This window comes from Marmota monax, unplaced genomic scaffold (genome assembly GCF_021218885.2).
Source record: "Marmota monax isolate L192 unplaced genomic scaffold, Marmota_monax_Labrador192_F-V1.1 WCK01_AAM20220418_F8-fsc00069, whole genome shotgun sequence".
NCBI lineage: Eukaryota > Metazoa > Chordata > Mammalia > Rodentia > Sciuridae > Marmota > Marmota monax.
Window position 1 is genome coordinate 1,328,537 of NW_026695243.1, and position 15,933 is coordinate 1,344,469.

General features: G+C 35.0%; 1 protein-coding gene across 2 annotated transcripts in view; it reads right to left on the reverse strand.

Annotated features, from left to right (window-relative positions):
- Nucleotides 1–15,933, reverse strand: part of Plppr1 (phospholipid phosphatase related 1) — a 313,126-nt gene that overhangs the window by 144,579 nt on the left and 152,614 nt on the right. Inside the window, exon 2 of one of the 2 annotated variants that reach the window (XM_046457212.2) lies at nt 10,622–10,729. In XM_046457212.2, coding sequence (XP_046313168.1) covers nt 10,622–10,684 — 63 coding nt within the window. In that variant the 5' untranslated portion in view covers nt 10,685–10,729. Of the gene's footprint in view, nt 1–10,621; nt 10,863–15,933 lie in introns of those variants that run through there. The other variant, XM_058578072.1, reaches the window with a different exon arrangement.

Sequence of the window (15,933 nt, forward strand, 5' to 3'; positions counted from 1 at the left end):
TTCCCCCGTCTCGAACCCAGAATTCAGCCCTGAGTACGGTGCTTGCACGGCTGGCAGAAACTGCAGCGCTGTATCCCTGCGTCACTCAGTATAAACAATTTTATGATAAATTAATCTTATAGCAGAATTTTCCATATTCATGATTATTTCTATAATTTAGACTTATTAGGAGTATACTTTGGGATTGAAGGAGAATATAAAGTTTCCAAAATTTCACTGCACACTGTCAAACCACTATCCACAGATTGCAATTTATACATCCTTCTCTTAAAGTGAGCATTCCTCTAAAGTCTATTTTTATAGGCTATGAGATACATTAGGTTTTTTAAAAATAAATACCACTATTGCACTGGCTTAGAAATTCCATGGAATTTGGAACTAAGATGTAAAAGAAATACAAGCCATAAATACCAATGATCACCATATCCATGATCACCTAGACTGGTTCATATCATTTTTATAAAAGGATGAATTCTATGAAAGAAAAAATGCAGCACAAAGCAAATAATGGATTCATCTTCAACATGAACAAAATAATATGATTCAAGAGACAAGACGCTGTCTATTATGTCCCTGAAAAATATAACGTATCTAAGTTCAGAGTCTGTCAGTATCTTGGTGTGGCTATCTGGACTTATGCCCCATGGAAGAAGAATGTAAAATTCTTTGAGGACCAAAATATTGATGTATCCATCCCAAAATTATGAAGAATGCTTGGTTTAAATAATGTTAATTCTCAGGAAAACTAAGAGGGAGCATGTTACTAGATGATATACAGCCCAGGAACAAGGTAGTCCAGAGAATGACATAAAGTATGTGGTAGATTGAAGAAAGCATTCTAGGGTAGAATTTGGGAAATTCCACTTGAGTATATATGTTCCTTAGTCAGGCTGCCATCTTTGGAACAACATGACTTGGAGTCATAATGAAATGTCAATGTCCTCTCAGTCCAGTCTCTCTTGTAGAGTTAGAGTCTCCTGTCACATAGCAAACTGATCATTGCTTAAACTCACAGTATCAAAGGAGATCTTTCTATCAGTTCTATTGGCTATATAAATCATTTAGTATATTTAAAAAACTCAACAAACACTTGCAAACATCTCTATGAACTAGCCAAGTAAAACCTTTTCTTATCTGGATGATTTGGGACTTTTTAGTAGGAAGAAAAATCATGAAGATACTGTAGTGTTCACTTGGGCTGTGAAGAATCACTCTCCCTTCAATGTATTTGTAGTATGTAACTTGCTACTCCTTCTGAAATGGAAAAAGGCCACATTTTGTGTCTTTGGGTAATGAAATGTAAGTGGAAGTGACTTATATTAATTAAATATAAAGATTTAAAAGTCTGTGCTGTGAATCATCACATTTTCTTATCTTTAACAAAGTGACCATGGAAACATGTTGAGATGGAGACTCCAACAGGATGGTCCCTGAGAGACTGTAATAAAAAGAGTTCTGTCATTGACATACATGGGACTTGCAGTGTAAAAAATTGGATTGTGTTGTGTGAAGCCACTGAGATTTAGACAGAGTCTATTATTACTGCAGAACCCATCACATACTCTTAGATTTATGCAGAGGTTATTTTAAAATACCAACTCATAAGATATAGACTGGGTCAATCTATATACTTGATTCAAACTCCTATACATTTATGTAGCGTCCAACCACAGCCTGTATTCAAATATCTTAACATTTAAAACAGAAATGTAATTTCTTTCAGTATTTTGAATGTGTTAAGGCACAAAATGAACAATTTTAGAAAATTGTTTAAATCTTAGAAAACTATGTGATCAAATTCAGCTCTGTGGTCACCTGTAGAGAGGCAAAGAAGAGAATAAATCCTACAAAGGAGAGTACACGGGAGCTTCATGCTTGTAAATTATGTTTTATTATTATTTTATCTAAATATGAACCAATGATGTCAAAACAGTACAATTTATATACCTAGGTTGTGGTACTTGAGTGATGATTATGTTATTTTCTGTGATACAGAGTGAACTTGAGATCACTCAAAACATATTTTTATAAGAATATTATTTGACAACAATTATAGAAAGCAAAAGTATTTCTGATTTATATCAGTTAACCTACTCCAGCAAACAAAACATTATTTCTCAAAGATTTCTCGTTATTTGAGATTTATCTGAATTAAAATATGAAAAAATATTCTTTAAATTCTTAAAAGAAAGTAGATTATAGAGAAGAAGGTTCTCATTTTGATATTTTCATATGTCTAAATTCTGGCCTCTGAACATAAGAGTAAGGATGTCCTTACTCCATACTAGTTCTCCAGTGTAGAAAGTTCATCTCTTCAACATGACTTTGAGACCAATAATGAAGCCTACTTGTACATAGTGGGAGAAGCATGAGATTTGCATTTATGTTAAATCAAAATCCCAATTCAAACATCTATTGGCTGTATTGGCTTGAGTATCTTTATTAACTTCTCTGTATTTCAGTTTTTTCATCTGAAATTTTAAAAACAAAATTTCTATCACATAAGGTCAATATTACTCTAGTGATGTTCTTAAGTCCTCCATTTTAAAATGTCAAATATGGTGTCTTTAGTGATAGAATACCATTATTTGGTTATATGAAAATCTGAACTACAGATGGCTTACATTTTGAGATACATTCAGGCATTTGTTTCATTAAAATATTGACAAGAGCAAAAGAGCTCTCATTCTGAACTCATCCCTTCCCCATTCAAAATCCACCCCCGGTATTTTGTAGCACCTATCAGTGACATTTTCTGGATTGATACTGAGGTTGTTCATTATTTTCTCATACTTACTAGAGATTTATATTTCCCCCCAGATTCCGATTGGGTCTTTATTATTTTGGAAAGGAAGTTGGAGCATGAGGACAGACCATTATGGAAAACAGGAAGGAGGTTTAGTGGGAGAATCTTAGAAAGCCAGGTGTGATGGCTTCTCTAGACCAACTCCACATCCTTCTCTTGGGCTCTAAACACCTGATTCTCTCACAACCCCGTTTTCTCATCTCCTGAGTTCTTGATCTCGAGGGCCAGCTCCATTTTTTTTATTCCTGTCTTCTTTTCCCTTTGTAATCATTTATTTTAACGGAAATCTTGATCCCAAAACATCTAACTTAGACTCAATGCTGAAGAACAGAGGCAGTCTCACTCACTGGGAAGAGAATCTAAAGACAGGAAAAGATCTCATTTTTAAAATTAACACTGGCATTTAGATTCTATGAAAAAAAATAGATACCTGAATATCAATATTGTTCAGGATTATACATACTAGTTAAATGATACTTTAATGAAAAAAATGACTTTTTAATTAATATTTGTCTTTGCACTTTAACAGGCCCATGACTGTTTCATTGCTTTGTTTGAATCCTAACCCAACACACTTCAGTATATATTGTAAAATATTCAAGCCCAGAAACGTCACATATCTGGGGATTAAACTTGCTAGAGTCCTCCTCTCGGGGTAAGGGTTTTGACATTCCAGTTACACTTTCATCTTTGTGGTGTAGGAGCCATTCTCTTAAAATTACTTTCATGTTAATATTAAGCACTTAACTACATGGCAAGAATATTCAGGTACATTACCTTATTATTTCTCAAAGGTGCCCATGAGGAAATTGCATTTCTTTCCATTTCACAGATGAAGGAACTGAGGTCAAAGAAATACCCAAATTATTCTGGCAGCAAATGACAGAGCCAGAACTCAACATGAAACACTTTACATCAACTTGTTTTCTCTTTCCTCTCCAGTATATACAGTGTATATTGATGCTTTCTCCTTTAGCAGGAACCAGCAGAGTTTTGAAAAAATTAAAGATGACAGTGTGAGTTAAATATAAAAATCTAAGAGAGTTGCAATCCAGCTCCCAGAAACAAAGAAGCCAATGATGCTGAATCTAAGCACCTGCAAGCAAAGAGAGGAATGCAAGGCCAAGAGACATTCTTCTTTCAAAACCTGAGTCACACGAAACAAGAAGCAGAGAAATGGCATTCAGAGCCCAAAAGTGATGATGTAGAATTCCTTCACTACTAGCCCTAGAGGAACACACTCAGAATCATCAAGTTCTGGAATTTGATGATATTATCTATCTTCAGGCTTGTGATTTATAGCCGGGTAAGTTCACCCTGAGAAAAGTAAATTGTCAAAAACAGACAACAAAAATTGCAAGTAGAAGAAACTATCAAAATGATAAAACTGTCACATCTGTACACATCAAGCCACTATTGCATTCATTATGTCCAAATTCCTGGCACTTAATACTGTCTGCTGAGGAAGCTAAGCTCCATTTAGAGTTTTGCTCTTAGCACAAATATATTTGAAAGAGATTTAGCTGTGTAAGCTATTCATGATTTTATAGAGAAGACAGAAAAATCATCCTAAGAGGAACCTACTGTTATCTGGGAAAATCTGTCAAAAGAGACAGGTAGTGTGAAGCATTTTGGAAAAATACATCTGGTACTGGTTGTGGGGGAGCGTGGGAGACCTCAAACAGCTCACAATCTTGTTTTTCAGAGGTTTCAGCCACCAACTTGAGCGTGTGTCAGAAGAATACTTTTTGTAGGATATTCAAATATGAGAAATACTACAGAAATGAAAGGGAAGAAAGGAAGAAAACAGGAAGAGAGAATTAGAGAGAGGATGAGGCAGGGAAGGCACAGGATGGGAAAAATAGAAAAAGGGACTAAGGATGAAAAACACAGACTATTTGATATTTTTATCACTATTTTCATTTTTTTTTTTACTTAATTTGTTGTAAGCACTTTTATCCTGACCAAAAAATGAGGATGAGAGGGTAGATCGTCTCATGTTCATGTAAAGGCTCATTTTTTCCTTTTCCTTTTTCCCACTACTTCTCTAGATTTTGTCTAGTTTAGCATTTGCTATATTTTTTACTTGTTCTAATTTCATCAGAGCAGGGAAAAACTAAAAATTATTGGTCAGAAGCACTATTGTGGACCGTGGTGGAAATTTAGTGATTCTGAATTTCCCTCCTATTAGTAATACAAGTTTATGTTCTATCCTTTATGGCCATTATTCTATTGTCAAAAGCTTTCAGCCTAAAAGGCTCTGGCCAGGACAGCAAGGGACATTTAAAGGTCAGCTGATACCCAGAGATGTACAAAGGAGAGATTTTTCTGCATGTCTAACATTTAAGGGCTTGGCTTCCAAAGCTGCTTTGTCCATTACATATCATATTTCATCCACTCTGCTGTCCTCCCACTGTTCATCCCTTTTCATACCATTACCTTCAACACATGCTCTTATAATCTGCAAACTTTGTTCTCTCTCCAGTGACATTAAGGGCTCATTTTGGCACCTTTCCAGGAGTACCTGGGGCAAGACTGATCCTGATGTTTTGACACCCTGAGACTTTCTTTGCTTCATGATGCTTCATCAGGCAGCGTCTCTATCATCTAATTCAGCCTTCTGGGCGGGTCCAGGCAGACTCATAATTCATCAGCAACTTTGAATTTTAGAGCCTGGTTGGCAACTATTCTTATCAACTACCACAAATAAATAATACATCCTCAAATCCAAACCCTATGTTCATATAATTAAAATCACCAAGAAAATGCATATCAGTACTCCACTCTAGGCAATATGTCTCTCTCATTCCAGGCCTGTATCCCCCACACATATTTAAGGCATGGCCCAACGATTTTAGCTCTACAGAGAATTTAGTGAAATCCAAGTTACAGAACATAGTTACTATGTGAAGTATCCAGAAAGGGCAAAACACATATGCCTTGTAACAATAAATAGATACTAAGTTTTCACTGAATGAATGAATGAATGAATACATTTATAGAACAAAAAAAATGAATTGACAACATTCCACTGCAAATATCAGCAATGGTTAGCTTTCCTTCTAATTCACAAAAGGGTACCCCAAAATCAAGAGTGGTCACTGAATAAACTGATGCTGCAGTACACCTAGGTGGGGGTAGAGAAAGGGGTACATGTCAATCTCAGTACTAGAGCTTGGGATTTAATGCTGCTGAGAATAGGACATAGGGACTTGAGTCAGAACTGAGACTCCTGCATACAATCCAAGATTCCTGAAAACTTGCTTTTCACTTCTAAGGAAAAATGTTTATGTAAATCCACCTGCTAGCATAGGAAGACCACAAGACAGGTGAATTTTGACTAAGTATACTTTGGGATTGTGCAAATCGGGATTCTGAATATATGGCATAAGCCCAAGGGAAACGTTATCGGAAATCATTTCAAAGTGATGTTCTCCAAACCTAAAGTCCCACATAAATCCTTTAGAAGTAAGTTCTACCAAAAATTAGTTTTAGAAAAACCACAAAAATAAATAAGGCAACAATCCACTATAAGCTTGAGACGGGAGATGCAACAGGAGGACCAGAGTACAATAATTTCAGAACATAAAAAAACTGTCTGAAAGATTTTTAAAAATTTAAAATAATTGAAGATATATAAGGTACAAAAACATAAGCACATGAACAAACATTATAAAATAGACAGGTTTTTAAAATACGTGTAGAACTTCTGGAAATTGAACAAGACGAGTAAAGAGACAGGGAATATAGAAACAATCAGAAGATACAAGATATATCAAATAAATGTTATAGTAAAAAGAATAGGGATACTGTCTGAAGAGCTGATAGCTGACAGGTTGTTATAGGACTAGTGACAAATATGACTTCTCAGTTGAGAAGTAAAACAGGTCACGGCCAGTATAAATTCACAGTTAGAAAATGCAGAACACCAAAGGAAAAGAGAAAAAAAATGAAAAGCAACTGAAAAGAAAAAGTGGATAATTTTGTAATAATAATAATAAAATAATTTTAAAGCTACGAGATAGAAAAATAAATTTCTTTATCTAGAATTCAATGTCAAGGTAGATTACCATTTCGGATTAATTACAATATAAAGACAACGTCAGGTAAATGTTAAGAATGTTTATTATCTACAGGACCTTTGTTGAAAAAACTACCAAAGGATAAACTTCAATTGGAAATTGAAAGAGGAAAGGAATAAAAGAAGCAATAGCAATCAAGAAAATAAACATGGGATAAGTGTAAAGAAACCCTCATTGAAAAAGACAGTGAAAAATTTGCTATTATTTTACTTGACTTAAAATCAAGAATGACACACAATTGCTAGATGTAGTGGTGCACCTGTAATCCCAGAGGCTTGGGAGGCTAAGACAGGAGGATTGCAAATTCAAGGCCAGCCTTAGCAATGTAGCGAGGTTCTATGCAACTTATTGCAATACTGTCTCAAAATAAAAAATAAAAAGGTCTGGAGATGTAGCACAGTGGTTACACCCCTGGGTGTACCAAAAATAACAACAACAACAACAACAACAAAATACAAGCATTTAAAGTAACATAAGAAAACTCATTAATTGTTCAAGAGAATGACAGAACAATTGATGAATCTCATTTTTAAGCCAAATATATATTTAAAATTGAAGAATAATTTTAAAAATATTTGAAATGTAATCTATCATTTATAGCCAATAAGGGGGGAATGGGATTAAAACAAATGAAGTGATCTAATCTAAAAGGCAGGGAATAGGAAAAAAACACCATGCTTATTCATAATTTAATAATGAAACACCTGAGGTATTCCCTTTAAAGTCAGTAACAAGAGAAATATGTTTTCTATGTTACCACTATCCAACATTACACAGGCAGTCTTAACAAAGCAATAAAAATTAAAGGCATAACAACTAAAAAAGAAAAAGTCTATTATTTGTAGATAATGCAATCATGTGAAAAATTCTACAAAATATACAGACACACTCATAAAACTACAAATAGAGCTTTTAGAAGTTTCTTCAAGAAAATTCACATACAAATATCCTATACTGTAGCAACAAACATCTAGAACAAACATGTTCTGATCCCCTAGCAATTCTACTGCAAGTGTCAATCCAAGGAAGCTCTTATATAAATGCACACAAAACTAGAAATAAGGATACTTTCAAAAAAATTGTTAAGAGTAAAAAAAATAAATTAAGCAAACAAATGAATCAAATTGTCCCTTAGTGAAGTATACTTGCATACTTAGAATAAAATGCCATGTTTAAAATGATGATCTGGGCTGGGGTTGTGGCTCAGCGGTAGAGCGCTCACCTAGCATGAGAGGCCCTGGGTTCGATCCTCGGCACAACATATAAATAAACAAAATAAAGGTATTGTGTCTAACTACAAATAAAAAATAAATATTTTAAAAAATATTTTTAAAAAGTGAATGATCTGTCAAATAAATCTGTATAATGCTGAATGAAAAGGCAAGCTGCAAAAGTTAGTTTTCAGAAGGTATCATTTATGTAAAATTTCCCTAAAATGTTATGTATAAATATGAACATAGTAAGAAAAACACAAAACATGCATGGGAATCATGTAGGGAAAGGAAGCTTCTAGCTTCACATATGTAGGCCCTTCTGGATCCAGGACAGCAGGGCTTTAGCATATCTGCAAAATTTTGTTTTCCTTGAAAAAATACTTGAAGCAAATATGGCAAAATTTTAAGCTTTGGTCTTAAAGATGTCTGTTTTATTTTCCATGTTTAAATTCTTTTATAATTAAAAAAAAAACAACAGTTGAAAAGATATCTATTGATCCTACTGACATTTTAACCAAGTTGTTTTTGGCCAAGTTTTCTAATGCCATCATTATAATACCTGGAATGATGGATGGAACTAAGCATTAGATTAAAAATGCATGGGAATCATAGGGCCACTTTGAGATTCACCTCCATCCTCTCCATTTTTCTTCCTATTCTACTTCACTTCCTCTTTCTTTTTCCTGCTGGTTTGTGAGAGAAGTCATGATAGATCTCGAAGTTCCATACAAAATAAGAACAATCTAGCAAGAAAAAGAATAAACTATCTCTCCCCTCGCTGTCTTTTAGAATTATGTTTGTATCCAGGTGAGCTACAGGAGGACTAATTTATCTCTCTAGCTGCTGCTCTACCAGCCAAGTTCATCATTCACGCATTAGAGAGCTGAAAACCTTCAGAGACTACAGATTCTAGCAATAAATTAAATCTCTTACTCAGAGACTTGGTTTCTGTTTGATTTTTGAGAAAAATCTAAGATAAAAGCCCTGGAGGGAGGATAAAGATGATGACAAACGACTTATTCCCCAATTTCTCCCAGCTTACTTTAACATTTTATTTTTCTTACGACAAAGAAGAAAGCAGTTCCAAAGGTAGTGCTATCCCTTCTATACTTTCTGCATGAGCAGCAACAATAAGAATTCCTTTTCCTTCATCACAAGAACAACAGTAACCAGAATCCACAGTATGCATAACATGGAGCTATTGTCTGATTGGTTTGGCCCTGTGCAGCCCATTTAGGGCAGACTATACAGAAAGTCATGTTTATTGTTCTGAGTTGATGTCTTTCCTTATCTTCTCAGAGGTTTAGCTTAGACTGAGTCTGTCTGTCCCTTGACTTATGTCAGTTAGAATCTCTGTCCCAACCTTCTCTACCTTTTCCTGATTCTGTAAAACAAACAGGTTCATGAAAATCAACAGAGAATAAATCCCCAAGTACTATTAAACTGCCAACCAATATCCATAAGGTGAACTCAACAATAGCCAGACACACACATTTGTCCCAAATTCAGAGTGCTCAAAATTATCTCAATACATAGACACAGATGCATTTATTTCAAGGTGAAATTGACTTTAAATTAAAAAAATTTATCAAAATGATTCATAAGCTGTGTATTAAAAAAAATCCATACACTGAAAGTACATTTTTGCTAACTAAGTGGTAGTATAGCCCAAGTGTCTGTTTTCACATAGATAATAACATATATCAACATGAAGGTTCCTCCGACATTAGGTCAAAAAGATGCCTATGGTAGAATATGCCAGAGCTGACCCTTGGAATGGCGACTATGCCAACAGGAAGATCAGGCACTGACTCTTCAGCTCTTTTTACTGTCATATTTTAAACTTGATCTTTAGGATGAAAAACAATCCCTTAAGTCCTTATCTTCTTGAGAAGACAAAAGCAGTATCTTTGGCAAATCAACATCTTATTCTGAGAGAAGCAGGTAAACAGATTTTTATTTAATTTAAATCGTGATTCCAAATTTCCTAAAATTCCCAAAAGGATGCTGGAGAAACTGTTTTCTGGCACACAACTGGAGCAACCCAACAAAGTAATTCATGACTAAAAGAAACCATACATTATATAAGTTCCCAACACCTCACCAAAGAAAAGTACCTAGTGGAAATGGGCAACTTTATGTTTTTTTTTTTATTTGGGCCCCAGGGCAAAAATACCATAAAATAACAACATCAGTAAAATTCCTTGCTTATTGAATTCTGAAAAAGGTTACTGAATTTTAAAAAAGAATTTAATTAAAATGCTGCATTCTCTTTCATAGTTAATACATTCAAATCACAATTGAAAATAAATAATTATTCTGTACCCAAATATAAAGTTTAAAGGCCTTCCTATTTTCTGTCTTCCTATTTAAGAAACATTTTACATAAGTATTTTCCAATATTTACCAAAATTTAACTATCAATCCTAAGATTAAACAACTGTATAAAACAATCTAAGCTCTCAGCATAAAATCTGCTATCATTACAATTTACCATAAATTTAAAAAAATAAACATACCTCAACAAATATAAAACATGGGATGATGGAATAACTTCGTTGAGTGTTGTTTCCTACAGCCATTTCTCAGACCATGTAGCAAGACTGCACCGTCTAGAACTGTCCAGACTGAAACAGAAATAGATTTCATGGTGTAAGAGCCATATGTTCAGAAGTCCCTTAGGTACATTCATAAAAATATCAGCAACCCTCTAGATAAGCAGGCTGTGTGCAAACAATGCAAAATAGTGACCTATAGCACAGCGAAGCCAGACTAACAATCATTCCAATGAAAAGCAAATAAGAGATACCATCTATAAATAGTCTTAGAGCCAAAATGACCAGGTAGGAGGCCTCTTATGCATAGAGGTATAGCAAATAGAATTCTGGTTTCTAGGCTTTGCTTAGTGCCTTAACCTGGTAGACTGCTGTCACATCATGAAACAGTTTACAACATAAAACATTTGTTATCATCCCCGCTGTGTGTAACTGTCCTGTCTGTGCCTAATCCCTCAGTGTGCAACCTTGTTTCTTAGGCCCTTGCTTCTGTCTTTGGAGCTTTCCATCAGTGCACTAACCTCTGACTTCCTTCCTTCACCATTATTTGCCTTGACTACACAGCCATTAACTGCTTTGGGTTAATACATCACTGATCTGTCTCTCTGGGTTCCCTCTGCCCAGGGTATGATCCAGACACAAAACATTAAATCTATACTATTCTCTCAATTTATAAGAATGAAATAGCTGGACAACAGCAGATAAATGTTAAAATATTTTATTAGAATATCCCCAACCTGCTTCAAACTGAAAATGTTCTTGAATTAGGAATTAGGTTATTTTTGGGTTCTTCTTTTATGAAACTTGCCAGGTAAAATCATTTTTCCTTGACACTTTTTATTCTCTACCCAAAGCCATGATACACGTGTTTTATATATCTGCTCTTGACAGTTATCTTTTACCTATTCAGTTCTCTGTCATTTCTATCAACAGTTCTTCTGAATTGTGATATGAACTACTCATCTACCTGAATGGCCAACTATACTTTTTTTTTAAAGGTCATGAATTAATGTTAATGTCTTTATTTCTCTCCTTACTAAGTCTTCCCTTACCCTTTTACAGAATAACATTTCAAAATATGACCTTCTCTTTTTTATTAGTTGTTCAAAACATTACATAGCTCTTGACATATCATATTTCATACATTTGATTCAAGTGGGTTATGAACTCCAATTTTTCCCCCGTATACAGATTGCAGAATCACATCGGTTACACATCCACGTTTTTACATACTGCCATACTAGTGTCTGTTGTATTCTGCTCTTTCCTATCCTCTACTATCCCCCCTCCCCTTCCCTCCCCTCCCATCTTCTCTCTCTACCCCATCTACTGTACTTCATTTCTCTCCCTTGGTTTCCCCCCCCCTTTCCCTTCACCTCCTTTTATATGTAATTTTGTATAATGATGAGGGTCTCCTTCCATAAACAGGGACGAGAGGTGGGAGGGAAAGGAAGAGAGAAGGGAAATTGCATGACCTTCTCTTTTTGAGATGCCAACATTTTGCTTATGAATTAAAACCTTCTCAATCAAATTTAATATTACATGCTTTATAAGTTCCTTCCAATCACAGTATTTAAATTATCTAACTTTTTAGACAGCTTATTTTTCCTTTAAAGATGAATGTTATCTGTTAAAAATAATACTCATAATATTATTATTTCACCTATTTTTGATTTAAAAAGAATATTTTCTACATCAAGAAAGGAATCTACACGCATACATGTTTTTACACATTGATCTGGCAATCATGTATCATTTTCATTTACCTTTATTAACTTAAATCCTAGAATTCACTTATCAGTATCAATAATTCAGATTTTTCTTTTAGCATCAACTAAATACAGTAAAATATATATGAAAAGAAAAATTTTTAGTGATGTCCAAGTGGGCAGGGGTATAAGTAAAAACCAAGAAATTAGACACCTAGTATTTTAGATTACTTCTCCAATTAAAAAGAAGAGCAATATAAGGGAGAATAAGGGACAAACTTTGGGGTATCATATGAAATTCTCCCTTATCTTAATTTTTCTGGTTCAAAATGCAAGACAGGTGTGTATGTGTGTAGGGGGAAGTGAGAGGTAAGGAGAGGGAATTATACCAAGGCATATTTTTTTCGGGGGAGGGGGTTACCGGTGATTGAACTCAGGGGCACTCGACCACTGAACCAACCCTATTTTGTATTTTATTTAGAGTTAGGGTCTCACTGAGTTACTTAGTGCCTCACAGTTGCCGAGGCTGGCTTTGAACTCGCAATCCTCTTGCCTCTGCCTCCAGAGCAACGGGGATTGCAGGCATGCACCACCGCGCCCGGTTCCCCAAGGCAAATTTTATATATCATGCAATTCACCCATCTCATGAGTACAATTCAATGACATTTTGGAAACTTAACAACTTGTATAGCTATCACACACACCAAAAAGTTTAGAACTTCTTATCACCTGCCCCCCAAAGAATGCCTACTTTCTATTAAGACTCCTTCACTGTAGAATATTTTCTACATCAAGAAAGGAATCTAGGGGCTGGGGATGTGGCTCAAGCGGTAGCGCGCTCGCCTGGCATGCGTGCGGCCTGGGTTCGATCCTCAGCACCACATACAAACAAAGATGTTGTGTCCGCCGAAAACTGAAAAATAAATATTAAAAAAAAATTAAAAAAAAAAAAAGAAAGGAATCTATAGTATTACCTCCTTTTCTGTCTTTCAAGCCCAGAACCATTCATCTACTTTCTGAATTTATGTTGGATATTTTGAGTAAATATTATCATACAATATGTGGTCTCTTATATCAGGCTTCTTTCATTTAGCATAATGCTTGAGATTTCACTAATATTATAGCACATATCCCCCTTATTATTACCAAATAGTATTTTGCCATATGGCTATAACAAGTCACCAATAGGTGGAAATTTAGGTCATTTCAAATTTGTTTATTGTATCCCATGTTTTTTGATAATGATAAATAACATCAATGTGCAAGTCTTTGTATGGCCATATATTTTCATTTTCATGGTAGAACCTATGAGAGTTATTAGATTACATGTTGAATTGTTTAATTTCTAAGAGACCTGTCAAAATGTTTTCCAGAGTGGTTATGCCTTTTTACATCCCCAACAGCAGTATATGAGGGTTCCCATTTCTTCACATCCTTATTAACATTTTTATTATCTTTTTTTATTATAGCCATTCTAGTGGGTATGAAATGGTATCTCATTGTGGTTGTAATTTGCATTTTGGTAATAACAAATAATGTTGAGCATCTTTCCTTGAGCTTGTTAGCTATTCTCATATCTTTTTTTTTCATGAAATATCTATTCAAATATTTTCATTTTGTGATTGGATTGTTCATCTTATTATTTCCAAGGTGTTCGAGCTATTTGTATATTCTGGATACAAGTCATTTATCAGATATGTATTTTGCAATTAGTTTCTTCTACTCTCTCCCTTGCCTTTTAATTTTGTTAATGATGTACTTTATATGCATATTTTACTAGTATAATAATTTTTAATCAGAGACTATTCTTGTTAAACTTTAATTTCAAAGATGATTGGGTACTAATACAGGGATGTGGGTGTGGGGGTTGTTTTGTTTGGTTCAGTTTGTTTTTTTGTGATCCTGGGGATTGGACTCAGGGACTCATGCATGCTAGGCAAGTGCTCTATCACTGAGCTATATCCCTAGTCCACTAGTCCAGATTTTCAACAGCAATTTAAAATGTAAAAAAAAATATATAAAAAGTTGAGGTCATGATGAAATGAAATTAAGTGTTAGGAATCATAAGAAAAGACAACTTAGAAAAATAGATTCAGTGAATAAACGATTTATAGAAGAAATATGGCCAAGGAACATATGAAAAATATTCACAACCTCATTAATTAAGTCAGATTAAGAAAACTAAAACAAACAATACTGAGATATTTCACACTTCTGAAATTGGCAAAAAGTAAAAGTCTGATAGCCTCGAGGGTTGAGCAGTGTGGATCAGCAGATGCTTTTCCTCACAGCTGGCAGGAGTACCTGGAACAACCACATCTAAAAATGATTCAGCAGTTTTTAGTATGGTATATGCTCATTCTTTTCACCAAACTCCCCCCCACACACACAAAAAAAAAAACCCTTGTAAAAATTCTCACCATACAAAAATCAATTGCATTTCCACACATTAACAATAAACTATTTGAAAAATAAAGAAAAAAAATTCCATTCACAATAGCATCAAAAAGATGACATCAGTTATGTTTTACCAAGGCAGTAAAAAGTCTGAACACTGAAAACTATAACACATTGATATAAAAAATTGAAGGGGGGAGGCATCCCATGTTCATGGATTGGAAGAATTAATATTGTTAATGTGGTTAAAAGACTACTTCCCAAAGTAGTTTGCAGATTCAATGTAGACCCTATTAAAATTCCAGTGGCATTTTTCACAGAAATAAAAAAAAATCCTAAAATTCCTGTGAAACCAGAAAAGTCCCCAAATAGTCAAAGCAATCTTGAACATAAAAGAACAAAGCCAAAGACACCATTTTCTGATTTCAAAATATATATTTCAAATCTACAGTAATGGAAACTATTTCTTTGCTGAGGCTTTCAAATTTTTCACTTGTTTTGAGCACGTTTATGATTGTCATTGAAGCATTTGTATGATGTCTACTTTACAATTCTTGTCAGATAATTCTAACATCTATATTATCCTGGCATTGGTGTCTGTTGGTTATCTATTCAGCTTGAGATTGTCCTCTGACAGCTCCAGCAGATGCAGCAGAAATACTCTGTGTATTGGCATATGAAGAGGAAAATCCAAGATCTCCATTTGTCCCTCTAATACTTGGTTGAGGAGGGGTCCTTTGTTACAGCTGGCAGAGGGAAAGTTCAGGCTTCCCACTAGGCTCCACTGAAATCACTCTAGAGATAGGGAGAGATGTCTGCTTACTGCTTCTCATATGGCCTCTACTGACACTGTGGGAAGGTGGCCTTGTTATTGGTGAGTGGTGGTAAAACTCCTGACTTGGGCTTCCTTGGATACTACCACAATGAAGAGGGGGGAGGGGTGCCTCATTACTGCTAATTGGAATGGCAGAGAATGTGACAACCCACATTCTCTCCCCTGTCACTGGGGGACAGGGAGAGACACTCACTACTGCTCAGTATTAAATGAAGTCCTGGCTCCCCACTTGACTTTCTCTGTCATGGCCATAGCAGGAGTCTGAGGACTCTATTTATAGTCTGGCAAGAGTCGATGTCTAGGCTCACAACCCAGACTTTGCTGGCAGGGGTGGT